Below are 19,026 nucleotides of genomic sequence, written 5' to 3' on the forward strand. Positions count from 1 at the left end.
TACTTCATTCACAGTGCTTGCTCTCGGAATGTCAGAGAACACTGGCGTCTCATCGGCGTTGACGATCTGGCCGAGATCGTAGCAGTTTTGTCTGCGAAGATCCATAACGTACTGCTGAAAAGCAATGAGTTTATCCTCAAAGTTACCGGGCAGCTTTTGGCATATGGTTGTCCGGAGCCTCAAAGAAAACCCATTCCTCCTCATCATGCACTCCACCCAGCCACGGCTGGCAAGAAACACTGCGCGGGGAATCTGCATTCTTTTCGCGATCTCGATCGCTTTCGTCTAGATCGCATCGGCAGTGACAGCAACGCCCCTGTTTCTTTCGCTGCGCACAAACTCGCAGACCTCCTCTTCAAGTTGCGGATGTCGGCCCTTGCGCGGTCCCGTGAACTTTTTACGTGTCGCGACGCCCTTAAAAATCTGGTCCCGCTGCTTCCTGCACCTGATGATGCAGGCTCGATCCACGCCGAATTCCGCTGCAGCACTGTGGTTGCCATTGTCTTCGGCAAACGCGATGGCAGCTCGCTTGAACTTCAAGTTGTAGGAAGCCCTCTTTGCACTCATACCGCTGTTAGGGCTATCAAACGAACAACTGACAAAGCAATGCACACCGGCACGACGCCCGTTCGCGACTCCGCGCCTGCGATGCCAGCGCAACCTGTGTTCGGACTTGCCGCACTTAACCAAGCGCCGCCATCTCTTGTCTGAACGTAGCAACACAAGACATGGCTTCCGAGATTGGTGGCGAGGAAGCGCACATGGCGACATTATTGACTGCGCCATGCTCACAGAGAAAGGAAAAGGAAGGGGTGCTTAGATTCGCAAGCATACTTTTTTCCCAATTTTTTCTAGCGAAGACAGGGGGGGTGCTTAGAATCAGGGGGGGTGCTTGCAATCGCGAAAATACGTATGTACTTCCACGATACCAGCGTCATATCAGATTAAAGGACCCCTGACACCAAAATTGAAACCTCGAGATCTTTGTGTTGTTTGACTTTCCTGTATACGGGGGCACATCTGACCGATTATTAGTGACGAACGTTGCCTTTAAGATATCTTAATTTGGTTTTAAAGTAAGCGTGAGTGCTCACTTGAGTTGGCTGCACCTTGCGACATCCTGGTATGACGTAGATAGAGGCCCCGTGTGACGTTCCAAGTGTAAAGCAAGTATTGTGGACGTCACAGAAGGTTTGCGGGGCGCACGTGCACAATACGACGACTGGCACCCGGCGAGGCCTATTGTTCCGCACCCCTCTGGCTCTGTTGTCGGGCTGCTCTCGAGGTAGTTTTCGTGCTTAACAGGTTTAACCCATACCGAGGCACCCACATACTTTCAATCTCTACCGCGCTCGGGGCCCCGATTTGAAAACCGCGCTGTCAACGTCACCACAGCTTGAGTGCACGTGGTCTTTGACGCTCCCGCGCATGGGGCACCAGTTTCTTGTGGTTTTTAGGCGGTCGTTTTGAAGTGATGCTAAAATGGTCACAATTAACTACGCTAGAATTAGTTGTACGATACGCTAGAGCGTTTACGATTTAATTTAGAGATTACCAGACACAAAGCTACAAATTACAGCCAAAAAGTCACCAACAAAAATTTCGCTGTCAGGGGTCCTTTAATGTCTGTGGTTCCAGAGTTGGCTCTGCTTTTATAGCAGTGTAGTAAACATTACATTTGTATTCCTATGTTTCAGCAAGCTATATTGAAGCATTGCTCAACCCCAGAGGAATACATTAACGACAGTTACGTATGATATCCACATGGTTGCACCATAATGTGCACTTAGTTTCGGTAATACTGACGTATGTACTCTAACGTGAGGGCTGGCATTTCATTGCACCATAAAGTTGCCCTTTAAACGCCAGTGTTGTCGACGTGCCTGGTAAGCCCACGGTGTGCACACAGCTACTACACTTGCAAAAACACGTTGATCCATCCACCTCGTAACGCTTGGCTCAAAGCCATAAAATACAGCATAGATATACTCGCTGACTACTTCACATGAAACACATTCCCAAAACGCGTGGGATCTGTCGAATTTTTTTCCAGTTGATTTCTTTTGAAATGCGGTGAAGCCTGATTTTACAGCGAAACCTGTTATCAGATCACAACGGCAGTGGGGTAGTTGTCTGCTGCCGCAGCCAGTGTCCGTAACTACTATCGCGCGAAATAAGAAAAAATGAAATAAATAAAAATAAATAGGCTCAGGTTGGATTTGAACCCGGGTGCTCTGCGTGGCAGTCGAGTATTCTACCACAGAGCCACGCTACTGACTGGAACTCCGTTGCAAAAAACATCCTTACAGGCATCATGTAGGGCAAGGAATCGCGTTTAATGTGTAATATAGCGTGTCACAAGAGTGAAATAACGACCAGGCATTACAAAATGCTAATTGCGGAACGAGTGACCAGATCGTTAATTGCTTCAAATCCATTACAAAAGGCTCAGCCATAATTCTTCATGGTCATCAGCCACAGGCAGCATCAACAAAGTTCACATAATGCCTTACAGATATGTTGTGGGTACCTCGCTTATCCGCAGAAAAACGAATAATGGCATAGTGATTGCTTCCCTACTTCACAAAAATTATGATTTGCGGCGCAGTGGGTTCCTTGCAAGTGTACTTGTATTAGTTTCCCCAAGAGAGTTTAGAACGGGCTCTAGAAAGGCCGCTCTTCCAGCTTTCACTGTGACTGTGCTGCACGCTTCGCGCAGGCCCGGCGTTTTTATGTACAGCTTGGCAATCTTCGACAAATTGTAAATGTGGTTATCGAGTGGATCGCAGTCCAAAAAATGATACATCCAAAACACTCGCTTGTCACCAAAAGAGTGAAGAAATTCGCTATCTGTGGAACTTCCGTGCGGGCTCAAGCGACGACCGACTCGTTTTCTGCCTGGAGCAATATGGCAGTCATCTGCTTCAGCGGCGGCACGCCGCCTCCACTCCAAAAGTTTTTTTTCATCCTCCCTGTCGTCAACTAGGCTGACGCAGTCACTGTACTGTTGCTGTACCGTACGCATGCATTTGTCATGAAAGGGTTCATTATGCCCACTTCGTTCCTGACCGCACACGGGCGACGCAATGTCGAGCTGCTTTTGCTCGTGAAGGAACGCATTTGTGCGGCGCACTTAGTGGTCTCAGACAAAGAGGCAGCATGAATGGCGCTGCGGCGCGTTAGGGTTCGCGCCTATTAAGTGCGTGCAGTACGCATGCAACTGCGCTAGGCCACATGCACTACCTAGCAGTTAACTGAAGATGCGTATCGTAAGGGTTGTCAGCGGTGAAGCCATGCTGGCGCGTTTGCCACCTGCTTTTCGCTTGTTAATGTGAAATGCTTCAACTAAAGACTGCTGCATTAGTCAACCATCAGTTTCATTAAGTCATCGGGAAGTCACGTTCCTGGAAGGGCCTTAAATTGTAGGAATGCTTCTGTTGCGCCCTCATTCTTGCTCCTATTTCCGTTTTAAGCGAGTGTACATTTCTTGTTGAACGTCTTGCAATAACCCTAGATTGTGCGTGGTTTTTTATAGTGTACAAGCTGCTCGTGTTTCGTTAACTTTTGGTTTTTGTATCGCTTGAGTGTGCGCAGATAGTTTGGTCCTAGATAAGAATACATTGACTGTCGGTTTATCTTCACACGTGCATAACTTAGCCTTTCACAGGAGTGTGCAAAATTTTGTCTTTAATCAGGTAATATTAAGGGTTGGTTCATTTCTGTGTCACTCGGGGGTGCTTGGGTGCATATATATTGAAGTATTTTTCCTGAAATAAATTCAGTTGCGAGTGTAGCGAGTGTCCTGTCCTTTCTGTTTCTTTTGTCCCCGTCGAAAGTGCGCTACCTAACCTTATAGGCATAATGATCAGTCACCAACTAGCCCAGCTCTCAACCTTATTGAGCTTGGCGGACCTTCAGGCACGCGATCTATGCTTCTTTTAGATGCATTTTGCGGCCACCTTACCCCGGAGGTGAAGACCAAGCTGCAAAAGACCAACTGCGACTTGGTCGTCATTCCAGGGGGCATGACGCCAGTGCTACAACCCCTGGACATCTCGGTCAACAAGCCGTTTAAGGCCCACCTTCGACAGGAGTACGAAGAGTGGGTCCGGAACCCCGACCGGAAAAAAACGCCAATGGGAAAGCTGCAGAAAGCGTCTCCGTCAGCGATAGCTACGTGGATTTCGGACGCGTGGAAGAGGATCAAAGTTGACGACTAACAACTTAGACGGCACTGAAGACGATCTGCTGTGGGACACCGAGAGCGGCAGCTCAAATGGTGCGACGGACTCCAGCGGCAGTGAGAGTGACTGACCGCAGACACAAGTGGTGGGTTCACTGCCTGCACTTATTTTTAGCACTTATATTTTTTAATTTTTACTGTTCTTGAAATAAAATGTGATTTATCACACCCATCTCGTTGAAATATAGCCACGAAAAAGGGTTGGGCCCTGCGGTCATTTTTTTCGATTTCTCGAATCTAAGCACCCCCCCCCCCCACACTTTTAGTATCGCGATCGTGACAAAAAGGGGGTGCTTAGAATCGAGTAAATACGGTACGTACTGTGCATTGCTTTCTTGCAAAATTAGATAGCCAGCACCACAACCACACTTGACCACATTGTATATGCTTCTTTTTTCTTTTGAAATTGTACAAAAGCCGGGGCTGAATAAAATTTTATGTACCACTCCACCATGTGCCTCATTTCGGGAATGCTGGAAGCGAATTCTATGTGTTGTCAGGCACGCTTCAGCCCATGTATTATGGCGTAAAAAACTGCCTTCTTCAATCTTGCAGGGCAAAAAAAAAAAAAAAAATTCGGCCAAATAAGTGACACTAACTATCCAGTTCTCATGCTGAAATGCCCCCGCGGTAGCTCACAATTACGCTGCCGGTGCTCAAGCTGCACTGCCTCTTGCCTGGAGCAAGATGGATGCCAACCGGTTTCCCAGGCTTCACCTGCTCGCGTGGGCGCGCATAGGGGACCTCCACTCCAGAAGTTTTTTTTAAACCTCCTTGGTTGGCGATGTGCTGCACACAACTAGAAACGATCGCCTTCACACAGCAGCAAATGCTGCGTATCGGCGGAGATTCGGCGATGCGTGTGTGCATCGTTTACGTGCGCACACGCATCGGGGAAAGCCAGACGAGTCGTCCGCTCTTCCTCCACAGTCGTTGTGTTCCGCGTCATCGTTTCCAAACGCTCCATGCGAGAGAGCCGTAATCTATTCTGCGCTTTGCTGGTATCAGCGGCGCTCACCACGAGACGCAAATTTGCAAGTGGTGGTTGGCACGTAGCTAAGCGGGGTTCGCGGCAGGTACTGAATTTATTTTAGAGCCTGGGCACGCATCAAAATGCCTGAAGTGTGCTGGGAGGCATTAAAGCTATTTCGGATGTGGCTGTGGCGATTTGACCACTTTAGCAGAGTAAAAAACATGAATTCGTTTTTTCGGACTGCCCGATTTTTCGGACGATTTCACGGTCCCCAGGGGGCCCTAAAAATCGGACGTTGACTGTATTTTCATGTGTGTGCTTTGTAAATTGGAAGTTAGCGCTGCGTCCACGTTGTTTCTTTGTGTTCCTGTCCCATTGATGCGCCATAGGTGTTAAGATGGATTACCAACATGCCCAAGCTCACGTTCTTTCAAGTTACATAAAAGTCTGTTGTAACAGTACTTGGATTTTACATACTCCCTTTACAACAGACCAAAATCCTCTTCACTATAAAGGTCTGTTGTAATGAGGTTATACTGTATCACAATCATGTTAATAATGACCAGTCTGATCACTTTGCAAGTCCTAAACAGTACAAGAAAAAAAGCTCATCACATAAAATGAACTCTTATAAGAGCAGTTGAGATTTCAAATATAATAATATCTGGGGTTTAACGTCCCAAAACCACGATATGATTATGAGAGACGCCGTAGTGGAGGACTCCGGAAATTTCAACCACCTGGGGTTCTTTAACGTGCACCTAAATCTAGGTACACGGGCCTCAAACATTTTTGCCTCCATCGAAAATGCAGCCGCCGCGGCCGGGATTCAATCCCGCGACCTTCGGGTCAGCAGCCAAGCGCCATAACCACTAGACCACCGTGATGGGGCTTGAGATTTCTCCAGTATGAGCTTGGTGAAGTTCACCAAACATACTCAAAATATTCTGCGTAATGTTGTTTCACTTATGCAGAGATAAAGAAATATAAAGGAGGTATGCACTTGACGTCACGTGTGAGGAGCACAGTGGCGGGGTCGTCATTTTGCAGGTCTGTGCACTCGCCGTACGTGCAAAAAAGTTGCAGCACACGCTTGAGCATTTTTTTAAAATGTAGTTTGGAAGGAGAGTGTAGCAAGCCATCAGGAGAGTGCGAAGCATTGTGCTAGAGAGGTTGGAATGCTATGCGAGCACAGATTTCGCCTTCGCTCCAGGTCTCTCTGGCCATGCCAGACCCGGTGGCGGCAGCAACACCGCGAGAAGAAAGCATGACTGATGCCGAGTCACAAGTTTGGTCGGTTCAGTTAGCATCCCTCTTCAGCGTGCACTGAACCTTATTTCTTTGTAACGTGCTCATGCCGCTTAAACTGAGCGTTTGAGCAGTTACCTTGCGTAAATGCAATGCTGGCGTTCTGAGCAACTGAGACGACATTTCGATGTCACCGCTGTGCACACACTGTATTAAATGCACATCTATGTTTTTGTGCGGTTTCTAATACGATCATTAAAGGAGTCCTGACACAAAAATTTTTGCCCCGCGTTTTTTTGCTGCAATGTGTTGCAGGGGGCCTGTTAGTCATAACACGACACATCATTTGCTGCAGCGCGCGACAGATAATTAATTACAAGCTCCTCATTACCGACAAAGCCTCAGTTTCGGTTTGACAGAGCTCCAAAAACGACAAGCCGCCGGGTGCAACTATCACCAACTAGCGAGTGAAACGCTCGGTCACGTGAGCACACAGAACAGTGACGCATTTCCGCGCCGTCTGTCGTCGTCGGGCTCATCGTCGTCTGATGGCGACGATTTCCTTGCGGCGGGGATGGAAGGAATTTTCGACGTGGCGAATCACTTCAGGTTTGACCTGCTGGCGAGGAGCGATTGGTCGGGAAGTGCGTCAAAACAGAAATGGTGGCTACGACGTCATCATAACTTGTACTGGCTGAAACATTTACGTAGGGGAAGTAGGGGGGTCACCTCAGGTCACCTCTGAGGGTGTCAATGCACCAGGTGCGGCCTATAATGCTGGATCGCGCTCGCGAACTTCAAGATTTATATAAAATACCTTCCAAGCTTTATTCGCTGTCGATATTTTGCAGATGGTACACGCACGCACACGGGAATCGATCCAGCAGGCTATCTTGGTCGCGAAATTTTGTGTCAGTACCCCTTTAATGCTGTACACAATAAGCTGTCATTTCCAAGTCAGTGGAAGATCACATAGTAGCGCAAAACCACTTTTTTCCTTGCCTTATCCAAACCGCACCAAAAACGTGGTGGCTTCCCCGGCGCATGTATCCCTCAGCAATGCTTCGGTGGCGAGCAGTGCGGCGCGGAGGAGGAGTCGGCCACGCCCACCTCTGAAATCACGCTGCCTCCGTGCGATTGGGACGGCTGGAGAGAAACCTGCCGGCGCACAATCTTGGAGCCCATGCTCCATGCGCCGCAGTTTTCAAGAAAAAAAAAAAAAAAAGTCTAAGAGCGTTGGGTTGTGCACAGTCGACACTTGCAGTAGTAACAACTGTGATGGTTGCTGGTTGACACTCGTGAAGTGCATACCTGTGCGTTCTTTTCGAGTGTCCTTCTTTTAAGCAGTGCACTGCAAGTGTCGAACTGTGACAGTTGTTCATTCGCGCTTGTCCTGTGTCTCTTCTTTTCTTTTCGTGCGTCCTTTGTGCTTGAGCGGCGTGCTCCAAGTATCAAGTTGCTTGTCGTTCTTCGTGTGACATTCTAATTTTTTTGCCATCGCATTCACTGCTTCGCCCTCGCCGCGAAAGTGCGACTTTTTTTTCCCGGTGCGGTTCTGCAAAACCATGTGCACTCACGCCACGTTACTGCTTCTGAAATTGTGAGTTTGTCAGGTCAACACGCCGATCTACCACATTACGGAGGTTGCAATGTCGATATGAGAGTGCACTGCTCACGAAATTCAAGGATTTTCAAGGAAGGGTAAAAATTCCAGGACTTTCAAGGGCCTTGAGAACGCATTTTTCAAATTCAAGGGTTTTCAAGGACCTGTACGCACCCTGCAGGCAACGCTTCAGAACACCAAGCTGCTAATTTTGCCCACCACCCTGCATATGAAGCCATTTGATGCTGGTGCAATAAGAAAGAGGTTTGTCACTGTGATCTTTGTTAATTTGGCCTACGAGTTTTCCATATTTTACGATGATATATATTTTTGGCTGATATGAACATTTCTTGTGACCCTGCAAGATTCGTATCACTGAGATTCCACTCTATGTATGTATATGGGGTGTTTCTTTTTTACACAATACAGATTTTTTATCAAAATCCTATAACAGTAAGGCTCCTGTCGTTTTCACACACGAACTCCACATCGAGGGGGAAATACGTTTCTGCAGCGAAAATGCCGTTGATGCAACTACTTAACAAAAACTCGTTAAGAGGAGATGCGGGTCGAAAAATGCGAGTTTTTTCAAAAATTATCGATTTTTTGTTTTCACCTGTTTTGTTAAGATTAGTATCTCTGCTGTTCCGAAAATAAAAATCAAAGTCGAGACTCAATTGGAAATGCGTTAAAATTGCGTCTAAAGAGCACAAGGTGGCTGTTAATCTTGACCGAAAGTGTGATGTCTTCTAGCGCCTTGCGGCCGATAACGCGCAGCCGCTTGCCATTGGGGATCGCATGAGGACATCTTCAAATAACCATGGTTTCCTGCACTACAGAAGCACAAGAAATAATGAAGAAAGCATGCTTTTGCCGCACTTTTCGAGCGCTGCGACTGTCTTTTAAATCACGTGGTATGGATCGGGGACCGCCAATGGCCGCTGCACGCCTTGCATGTTGTGAAGCCTGCTTGCAGGGTCCGTGTTTCATCGAGCTGCGCAGCTGAACGTTTCTCTCGCGTATTTATTTTCCTCATGGATGAAGAGAACCGTAGCAAGCGCAGTCACCGGCCAGTGAAGTATCGCTCGGTGAACAAATTTTGAGGACGCTGGCGCAAATTGAAGCCAAACACTCGCCGAACGGCAAGTGCGTCTGCTGCCGCGAGGCCTAGCGATGGCGACGGCGATGCTTCCGACGAGTTTGCCGCGGCGTTCGAGTATGTCAGGGCCTCTCAAAGAGAAGATCAGACTCTTCGACGACGAAGAAAGATAACGGTAGAAAGAGTCTTCCTTGATCGCTGACATAACAGCACTGAACATCCTCATGATCAGTGCAGTGTGTCCAATGTGTCATCGTTCGGGTATATGCGTCCAAGATCCAGCTTACAAACGTAAAGGCGTCATTTCTGGAACTACAATGCGAGAACAGTGAGTGCCCCGAAAGTATTCTTTCGATGACGTATACGTTTCGGCGAGTTGCTCCGAGCGAGGAGGCCAGCGTAGGGGCGGTGAGTGATGGACCGATCGCAAGCAGAATCTTGAGCAGCGGCAGCTCATGCGATAGCTACTCTGCTCGAAAGAGCTGTGAAGGAGAAACTTATGGCGCTGGCTCATTTTAGTGGCAGTGGCTACTAGAAGAACAACTTACCTCTTTTGTGTGCAATTTTGATCGGATTTCGTTACCTCTTTCATAAATAAACATCCAATTTTAACTTTAAAATTCGTTTTTCTCAAAACACACTTATTGGCAACTTTTTCAGAGTGCCCCTCTTGTTTTTGGTACTTCTGGTGCTCGGATCTGCATGAAATTTTGCCCAAATTTTTTCTAAGATGTGAGGAGTGCAGTTATCTCCTCCAAATCTCAATATTAGTTATGCATATTAGAAAATTCGCAAGTAAACATTTACTGGGGTCTGGGTAATAATGAATTTCCCATGTTTGAATTTTTCACGTCTAGCAAATATTTTCTATGCACTTTCTGGATAGTTTTTGGCACTCTACAGTTCAAATGGAACAATATGAGCCTTTAATTGTCAAAATGTATAGAAGTTCAAGGATCGAAATAGGGGGGCTAAAAGGCCTATGTTTTACAGATTTGTCACGGTGCAGAACAAAAAGTGTGCAACTTACAAGAAAACTAATTAGTATATATTTGAAATCAGCATAAAAATCTCTACAAATACCCCAAGTTGCACTGCTCTAGGATGAATATTAAAAATAAAAAGTGTCTTCGACCCGCATCTCCCCTTAATTAACATTTTTATTATTGACTTGAGTGTAAATGTTTATATTAGAAAGTTGTACATGCTAATTCATGGCATGCGGAGTTTCGAGAAATCGCGAAAGTTGCACGTAGTTCGAGATATTCACCATCAAATTTCAAGTGTGATATTGTAACTGATCGCACCCGGCGCGCACGAAGCGTAACCATCCTGTTACGTCCGACAGGAACTATCCGTGACAAGAATGTGACAAAATTTGAAAGAAGACGCGCTGCGGCCATATATTTCCGTGAAAAGCTGCAAGTCATTTCGCTTATGACAGCGCATACATAGCCTTACTTGTATGTAGTGCTCGGTGTTTATCGGTTTCTTTCAAGCTGTGCACAAGAAAACCGCAATATCAACCTTTTCTTTGTCTGGGAAGCATAAAACACAAGGGCAGCCACTGCAGCGCTTCTTCTTGTAGACAGGCGAAATAGTTTTTCCCGCCTGTTTACAGTGTAAGAAAGAAACAGAAAAGCACTGCACATCGCACGCAGAAAATAAGCTGTCTTACTCATGTACAGTCGACGTCCGATTTCCCGGACGCCCGAAATTCCGGACATGCCTGATTTCCCGGACTCATCTGTGGCACCGTCAAGTTCCCCGTAGAGTCAATGTATTAAAAAGTCCGAAATTCCGGACGCTTATAGCCTTCGCCATCCGATTTCCCGGACTTTTTACTGTTAACCGCCGACCCACAGTCGCCACCGACGCCGCCATTTTGGTTGTTTTCATTTTCATATCCTTGAACCCACCATACTCGCATCGCAGGTGTGCGCCGCACCGCGCCTGCCGTAACCTCGAAACCGCACGTGTCAATCCTTTGCCAGCCGTAGCTTAGCCAAGCCAAACCTCACTGTGTTCGTTCACGTCTTCACGTGTTGTTTTGTCAGCTGTGCCAGCTCTGCGGTCGTGTCTGCGGTTGATCGTTTGCTGCTGCGCGCTACCTTCAGTGATCACGTTTCCCGACCTTCAGCATCCACCGAGTTCCTAGCTGTTTCGTGCTGCGCTTTTCGTCGAGCGGATTCGCCGTTTACAGCAATGGCACCGACTGCTCCTTCGTCTTCGTCCGCGCCTTCGTCTTCGTCCGCGCCTTCGAAGCGCACAAATCCACCTCGTAGGCTCACGATGACGAACTGCCATCCGCGGACGTTGCCTTCGACGATCTGCGCGCTGGCGGCGTGTTGATTCCAGCCGAGATAACCCTTGAGGGCTTCGCCGACGCTGACAAAGACCTCGAGCTATGTGCGGAGTTGACCGATGACGAAATCATTCATCAAGTTACGGAGGATTCCGATGACTCCGACACCGAGAACGAAGAGCCAGCTCCTACACAGCCAACGAGCTCGGAGTTGACGCGAGCACTGATGACACTGTCATTGGTGTACAGCGGCAACATGACGTTGACTGAAATTGAGGCAGACATAATCGCGGGCAAGCGGACCGTGCAAAAGAAAATAAGCGACTTCTTTGCGCCCATGTGCTGACCTATGAGGTAGTGCCGGCCACGTCGTATTCTTTTTTTATAAACGGCTCTTTTCAGAGCCACCTAAACGATGCATTGGCTGAATTGCTATGGGAATCTTGTATTCCGGCTGTGACCGTCTCCGTCAGCGAAAAATACCTATCAAAAGGTGCGTTTTTACGTGCATTCGTTTTTCCGGACTGCCCGATTTTCCGGACGTTTTCGCGGTCCCTTGAGGGTCCGGGAAATCGGACGTTTTCGACTGTATAGCGAAGTTATTTTCGTGTCAAATGCGACTTTGTATAATGAAGTTTAAGTGTATAGTGGAGCAAACTTGCCCACCATTTGCACAACAATGCCTGTGGCCTTCTTTCTTTCTCGGCAGTGTACTTCTGCTACCCCAGCCCTGACGCAGTGGGAAACTGGCAGCTTCTCGGATTCATATCCAACGCCAAGCCGAGCGCCATCTTCCGGATCTCCAAGCACAGAAAAGGTGACTTACTTAGTTCCACTTTCACTGTCGCAACGCTTCTTTGCAGAACTGGGAGCTTATTAGAACGCAGCTCTTAGGGGCCTGTTCAGTGTGTCGGCGTCCATGATTAAACTCGGCACAACGGACACGAAATACAAACGAAGAATACACGAGGACAGGCGCGGTCCGGTGTCGGCATGCCTTGTCCGTTGTAACAAGACAACGAACCCGGCAAAAGATGAAAGCAAATGTGGAGAGGATTGCAAAAGGGTGAGGAGGAAAGCAGATTGCCACACGAGACTATGAGATGGCACCATAGTGTTCGCAACGTGTGCCACTGCAAGGGCTGACTGATCCGCTGCAAAGGCATTACCTAATACTGGTGTCACACGAACACTTTTGATCACGATCAGGGCCGAAACGATCAGATGCTGCTTCACGGTCACTTTTAATCGCGATCAGGCCCGATTGGGATTAGGACGATTGCAATCTGTGCATCGAGATCCGGCTCCCAGATCGCGATTTGACTGATGTTTGCGCCAAACTCGATCCGGATTACATTGGACCGTGTAGCGGCGATGATTGTTGATCGCGACCAAGAAGTCCAATCCGGATCGACTCTGATCGTAATCAAAAGCGCCCGTATGACACCGGTATAAGACACAGTTTTCCTGTTAACAATTCACTTACCTTGGTCAAGATGCTGGACAGGCACGCCTACTTGGCAGATGTCACTGGTGTGCTGCTGGAACATTTCTCTTAAAGCGATGATGCCTGGATCACTCACTGTGCAAGCTACGACTGGGCATTGCTATCAACCCATTATATTGGTGATTAAGAAGCAGTAAGTGAGAGATGAGCTGCGAATAATGGGCAGTGATGTCCCGAAGGTGTCTGTGTCGCCGAATGCACAATGCCACATCACACCAAAGTCTTTCGAGGGTAGTAGTACTGCGTTTTTAATAGCAGCCTATGTGGCACGTGTGCAGAAGCATAATTGGTCTCTGGTGTGTCCGTGCCACGCAGACGTGTCACACCAAGTTTTTGGCGGGACGGCGAAACATACAAAGCCAAGCCAGTCGGTGTTCCGCAAGTGGCACTGTAACTTCACAGCAGTTCTTCAGCGAACGTAGGCTTAGCACATGCGGCATGGAGGGCTCGTCACGACGCCATAAGACCATCGGCACAAGTCACATCCAGGAAACGTTTTGCTGTATGTGCTCATGGCAAAGATGTGTGATGTTCCACAAAATTTACATATTCGGAGAGAGAGAGGAGGAGGGAACGTGGGGGACACAGTCGAGCATATCCCCTCCCGCTTGTTGTACATGCTGTCGAGCGAGCATTGAGTTGAACAATATGTGCACGTTTGCAGAGTGTTCGGAGATGCACGCATTCTCGGCGCACGGCTTCAGCAGCGTGGCCCAGCTGGGTATCTCGGTCGAGCCGCTGGCCCAGATCCAGTAGTCCAGGCGTCTTCTCCGGCGGACGCGACGACCGTTGACTCGCACACCGAGTTCTGCACCAAGATGGCGGAGAGCTTGTTCAACCACCTGGCCTCCTACGGCGGCTCCGTCGCGGTGCCCACGCATCCGGGCGAAAGCTTCTTCCCCATGCGGGCGCTGGAGCAGTGGTACTCCAACTTCCGGCGCCGACTCGAGCAGAACCCTAATTTCTGGAAGGGCACGCAATAAAGAGAATGTGTTTTTGTATGTCTTTTGTTATGCAAAAAAAAGCTTTTTTTTGTCAATTATTTCATGCTCGCAGGCAATGCTGTTTAACCCTTTCACTGTCTGGCGTTTCTGGCTGTGACACTGTTGGCTGGGTTTCGGGAATATTTGTGAAGCTTGAAATGTAGAGGAATGGCACGTTATGAAGTCAAGACAACAAATAGGGGTAGAAAGGGGATTTAACAAGCTCGTTTGCTTGCGTCCAGATTTTGTCATTCTGGAAATTGGTATCATTATGTTTCTCAAATCCTGACGTCAAATCCCTTTGTGAAATGGCCCTCATATGAGAATAAGTAGGGGTGTGCGAATATTCGAAATTTCGAATATTTTTCTAATAGTGTTTGCTATTCGATTCAATTTGCACTGGAATTTTACTATTCGAACTTCCCAAAAACAAATACAGTCAACGTCCGATTGAAATCATTACACTCTCGTATTGCGGCAAAGCTGCCTTTCCAGCTCCGTTACGGTCGAACTTTGCCAAGACACAGTCAACGTCCGATTGAAAGGGGTCCCTAGATTTTCGATATGCTTCACCTCATCACACCCCGGTATTGCGGCAAAGCTGCCTTTCCAGCTCCGTTACGGTCAAACTTTGCCAAGACACAGTCAACGTCTGATTGAAAGGGGTCCCTAGATTTTCGATATGCTTCACCTCATCACACCGGTATTGCGGCAAAGCTGCCTTTCAAGCTCTGCTACGGTCACAAATGTACTAACTCAAGAAAACATTGGTTCCAACATGGAGATGAAAGATGTGGCAGATGTGGGGGCTCAATTAATGCTGTTTTGGACCTGAAATTAGGGCAGGAAGTATGAAAATCGGAAGCCGAAGCTTTTTAGCATCCAAAATTTCAGATGTTCTTATATATTAACCTCTACGAGGCAGATTTGGAACTCCAGACTTGAAGGGAGCACACCCTTGTCCGCCACATCAGTTGGGCTTCCACAGAAGTTGAAAGAGGAGGAGAGGCTGAGGAAATGGCATCTTTGCCTATCACGTGTAAAGTGTTGCCGGCAACACTTTGGTTGCACCAAATCATGTACATAAATAGAATTCGGCCTCTATGTTGCCTCATCTTGATAAGACAACTATGAAACCACCACCCACCGAGTGCTTCATCAACCTAGCGAAAAGAAACCACTTTCATGTTGCTATCTCATAAGAATAGCTTAGGAATCCTCTCTAACTTTTTTTTCTGCAATTTCGCTTCGAAGTATTAGAAAAACATTCGAGAAGTATTCGAAAAATATTCGATTCGCACTCACACTTCCAATATTCGAATTCGCTTCACACCTGAAATTTTGCTATTCGCACAGCTCTAGAGATAAGGGAAATGCCTTTGTTCAAATGACGTTAGCAGACATTTTAAACAATCCAAATCTGTTGCCGCCTCGGTCAAGAATGCTCTGCATTCAAACAGAATTGAAGCTTGCACACAGGGAAAACCGGATGCCACCTTACCCGTACGGTCTACATCTCCATAATGGTCTGGTTGAGCAGGGAGTAGACCATGTCGTTCAGCATGGACACGCGTTCTTCAAGCCGGCGCACCCGCTGCCTCGACAGCTTGAGCTTCTTGCGGAGCGTGTCTCCTTCCTCGGGTAGCCGCACCCTACGCGTTGCGGTGGTCTCCCGTGCCGCCGTTGTCGGGGTCGCTGGCGTGGTGGACAGGGGTGTGCCGTAGCAGTGATCCAGAGACGACGACTCACTGCCCTCGCTGGTCTTGGCCGGTCCGCCGGAGCTGTCCAACACAATCTCCACGACGTCCTGGAACGCACAGAAGGGCACGTCAGCTTCTCCCGACGTCGGAGCAGTCTGAAAAATTCTTGCGTTTCATCAACGGCGACGCACAAGTGCAAATTAATTGGACTTGCAGATAACAGAACACACAGCTGGGCTAGTTCGTCTTGATTCACCTCTGGACTGACTTATACAATGCAAAAGACAAGGATGGGTTGTATGAGTGTGTTTCTATGTTGCCGCGTTGTATCTTGCACTGTACAAGTAAATCCAAACCTGAATGGAATATATTTGCAATTGTAACATGGTAGCCCAAGGAAACAGCCTGACAAGACTTCGTCACCCTAACACGTTGACATAACGCTGGTTAACCAGAAAAAAAAAGTAAAAAGCACTTTACATGGCATACACGGAAACTTAAGCATGCATATGCGTATTATACATGCAGGCAACATTTTTGATATAGTACTAGCTACTACAAAAAACTGCAAACGAAGCATGAATAAGTTACATCATCTTTCCCAGTAATAAATTTTGTAGTCCAGCAAAATTTCCGTGATTTCAAAAAGCTGTTTCCTGCTGTGTTGAGTGATGTATACATAGCAAAAACTGCGCCACCTCTTTTCCATAACGAGTGCGGTGTTTTTTTTACTTGCCAGTCTTCACATCTGCATGCATTATATTTTGTCTTGCTAGACTATAGTGCTGTCAGGATTTTTAGGATGTTGTTATCATTAATGAGTAGACCAGGTTTGTAAACATGGCACAAATCAGAAGCATCCAGGGAGATCAGATGCAATCCGATGGTCTTTCCACTTACAGACAAATGTGTGTGCACTGTGATTTTTGAAACCTAAATGAATCTCATGCTACCAGGAGCTAATCAAAAGCTGAATTTTCCTTAAAGTACAGCAACTTGTGGAAGGTTAGAACCAAACGATCGCGACTGACCAATGGTTTTTCATGCGCAAGGGCACTTCTGGACAAAGAGTGCCAGACACAAAATGACAATGAGATGACAGTGGTACATGAATTGTGGATCTAATGTGCCTATAAGGGGGCATAAAAGCTGTGTTCCCGCTTCTCTGGCAGCTGGGAGTACACGGTGCTTGCGAAAGCTAGCCAAAGCAACGGGAGAGAGCATCCACTTTGGCAATGAAGCTGGCCTCCTGCAGGCATGATGATGGACCATTCAATTTCTTCTAATATGTCCAATGACGAGGAGATTTGAAAAGACTGGTTGGGTAAAATGATCGCCACGCGGCATCTTACCAGTTAATGTGATTAAGGTTGGTGACGAAGCCTTATGCAGAGCTCTTGAAGGCAACAGCCATGAAATGAAAATCTCTGTGGAATGCTTCAGCAGGGGATAGAATGTAAAATTGAGCTAGTTGGTATGGATTCATACTTAGGACTGTGCAGCGCTCGCAAAGAGATGAAGGATGAAATAATTGCACACGACATGTGCTCACCTGAATTTTTATCCAGAAAACACAATAAAGAAGATATCTAGGAAAGTTATCAGACTACATGAAAGGTGCTCAAGACAATAAAGAACTTTTTCTGGCTGTTGCCCCTTTGTTAAACTAGCGTCTGTCACGTGGTCCATTGACTTTCCTAGATATCTTTTTTTGTTTTCTGAATAAAAATTCAGTTGAGAGTCAGTGCATGTCATGTGCACTTCTTTCATCCTTCGTCTTTTTACGAGTGCTGCACAGTCCGAAGTATGCAAACGTGCCAGACACGTTCAATGGCCCATTCACGTGTGCAACTACCTGCTGCCTATCGTCCGGGTAGGCAAAGATGGTTGGCACGGCGTCGGGTCGCAGCCTGGCGGTGTTGCTCGTGCGCACGAAGCTGCGCTCCAGGAAGTGGTCCGAGCAGAGAACGGAGTCCGCGGTCGGTTCCCAAGGTTCCGGCAGGTTCACATTGTGCACCCATGCCTTCAGGAGCAGTGGAGAGTCCAGTGGAAACCTGCACGCAAGCATGATGCCGCACCTTTTACAGTAGTCGGCAAACTTTGCTATAATCAGCTCTGAAATTGGTGTTTTGATGCCAGAAGTTTAACTACGAAGGCAGCTCACATTTGAAAGTGGTCTGGGTTGACCACAGGATGCGTGACTCTGCATCAGTCACGAATATAAGGTTTCTCATTCCCAGTAACCAAGAAATAAACAAATAAACAAGGCTGACCATTCTTTCAGGCATCACTGCATTGAAAGAAAAATTGTGAACATCAAGAAAAGAGTAGTCACTTGGCCACCTCTTGCAAGGGCTGGAAACGACAGTGAAGGATTCCAGGTTACATTACATTATACCATCTGGGATGTATCTACCGTGCACAATCGGTTTGTAGCCTCAAGTTATGTTTCCGTATATCAGCTGAGACCAGCACATTACGGACGAGAAGCGAAACTGCGAACCTCCATCTACGTGGCTTGACAACGCCGGGCACAATTAAATCGGCCGCGGCACAAACGTGTATCCTAGTCAATGTTACACTTAGCTGGCATCCCTTTGATACCATAAAAAGCAACAATTAACGCTGCCGTGTGCACGACCCAGGTGAAAATGAGTAACTGGGAATCCAGCTGGTTTGAACTGGCATTAACTGGTATCAACTGGTTCCGGTTACAACCCAACTGGCCACCAACTGGAACCATGACCAGCTGAACTGGAAGCAGCTGGTCATGGTTCACACTATTCGACTGCTAGTGTGAAGGCCTGTTTGCTCTATCAACAAACAAACCACATATTCTAACACGTGTCACAAACGACCATCCTAAAGTCACGCACAGAACGCTGCAGTTCTTCAGCTGTTGCAGCAAGGCGATTACTTGGAAATACGCGCTGCTTTCGGCAGTTCATGACAGCGGACACCAGTGCCCTTCGTGGTTACAGAGCGCGCCGCACACGGATAATCCTTACTTGTGGAAAGTCGTGCCAGGGCAGTGATCGCTGTCGTTCTCGCAGTTCCAAGCTTCGCAGACGGGCATTCTTGCGTCTCTGGCTTCTCGGTGTAGTAGCAAAGTGCCACGCACACTTCCAGCAGAGTCGTAATCTAAAATCACTCAACACTCGCGGTGCTAGCTCATCGCATTACGCTTACAACTGCGGTAAGCGGCCGTTCGGCGCAACATACGGGCACGTCCAATCTTCCAATCTTCGAGCGACGATGAACCTAGCTGGCTCGAACACCGAGATCAAGTTAAGTTATGCCGCCAACGAGTTCACAGCAATGGAGGTAGCCACATATATCGCTCCTCAGAGGCAAAAACCCGCCAT

General features: G+C 47.6%; 1 protein-coding gene and 1 pseudogene across 1 annotated transcript; one reads left to right on the plus strand and one right to left on the minus strand.

Moving 5' to 3' along the window:
- Nucleotides 1-3,929: 3,929 nt before the first annotated feature.
- Nucleotides 3,930-13,961, plus strand: LOC119376449 (protein OPI10 homolog; annotated as a pseudogene).
- A 1,510-nt stretch (nt 13,962-15,471) lies between these two features.
- Nucleotides 15,472-18,748, minus strand: LOC119376450 (THAP domain-containing protein 1). Its single transcript, XM_037646266.2, has 3 exons — nt 18,670-18,748; nt 17,517-17,715; nt 15,472-15,768 (listed from the first exon to the last, which is right to left on the minus strand). Exons 1-3 carry the CDS (start codon nt 18,735-18,737, stop codon nt 15,472-15,474), a joined length of 564 nt encoding a protein of 187 aa, XP_037502194.1. The 5' UTR covers nt 18,738-18,748.
- Nucleotides 18,749-19,026: the final 278 nt, after the last annotated feature.

The sequence above is a fragment of the Rhipicephalus sanguineus genome, unplaced genomic scaffold (assembly GCF_013339695.2).
Source record: "Rhipicephalus sanguineus isolate Rsan-2018 unplaced genomic scaffold, BIME_Rsan_1.4 Seq1206, whole genome shotgun sequence".
Lineage (NCBI taxonomy): Eukaryota > Metazoa > Arthropoda > Arachnida > Ixodida > Ixodidae > Rhipicephalus > Rhipicephalus sanguineus.

What these genes read in the sequence shown, in the direction of transcription:
- LOC119376450 (XM_037646266.2), bottom strand. Translation starts at nt 18,737, where the DNA reads ATGCCCGTCTGCGAAGCTTGGAACTGCGAGAACGACAGCGATCACTGC. An exon ending in CCTGGCACGACTTTCCACAA is followed by an intron (nt 17,716 to 18,669) that starts GTAAGGATTATC and finishes GCTTGCGTGCAG; the next exon opens with GTTTCCACTGGACTCTCCAC. An exon ending in ACCCGGACGATAGGCAGCAG is followed by an intron (nt 15,769 to 17,516) that starts GTAGTTGCACAC and finishes TGTGCGTTCCAG; the next exon opens with GACGTCGTGGAGATTGTGTT.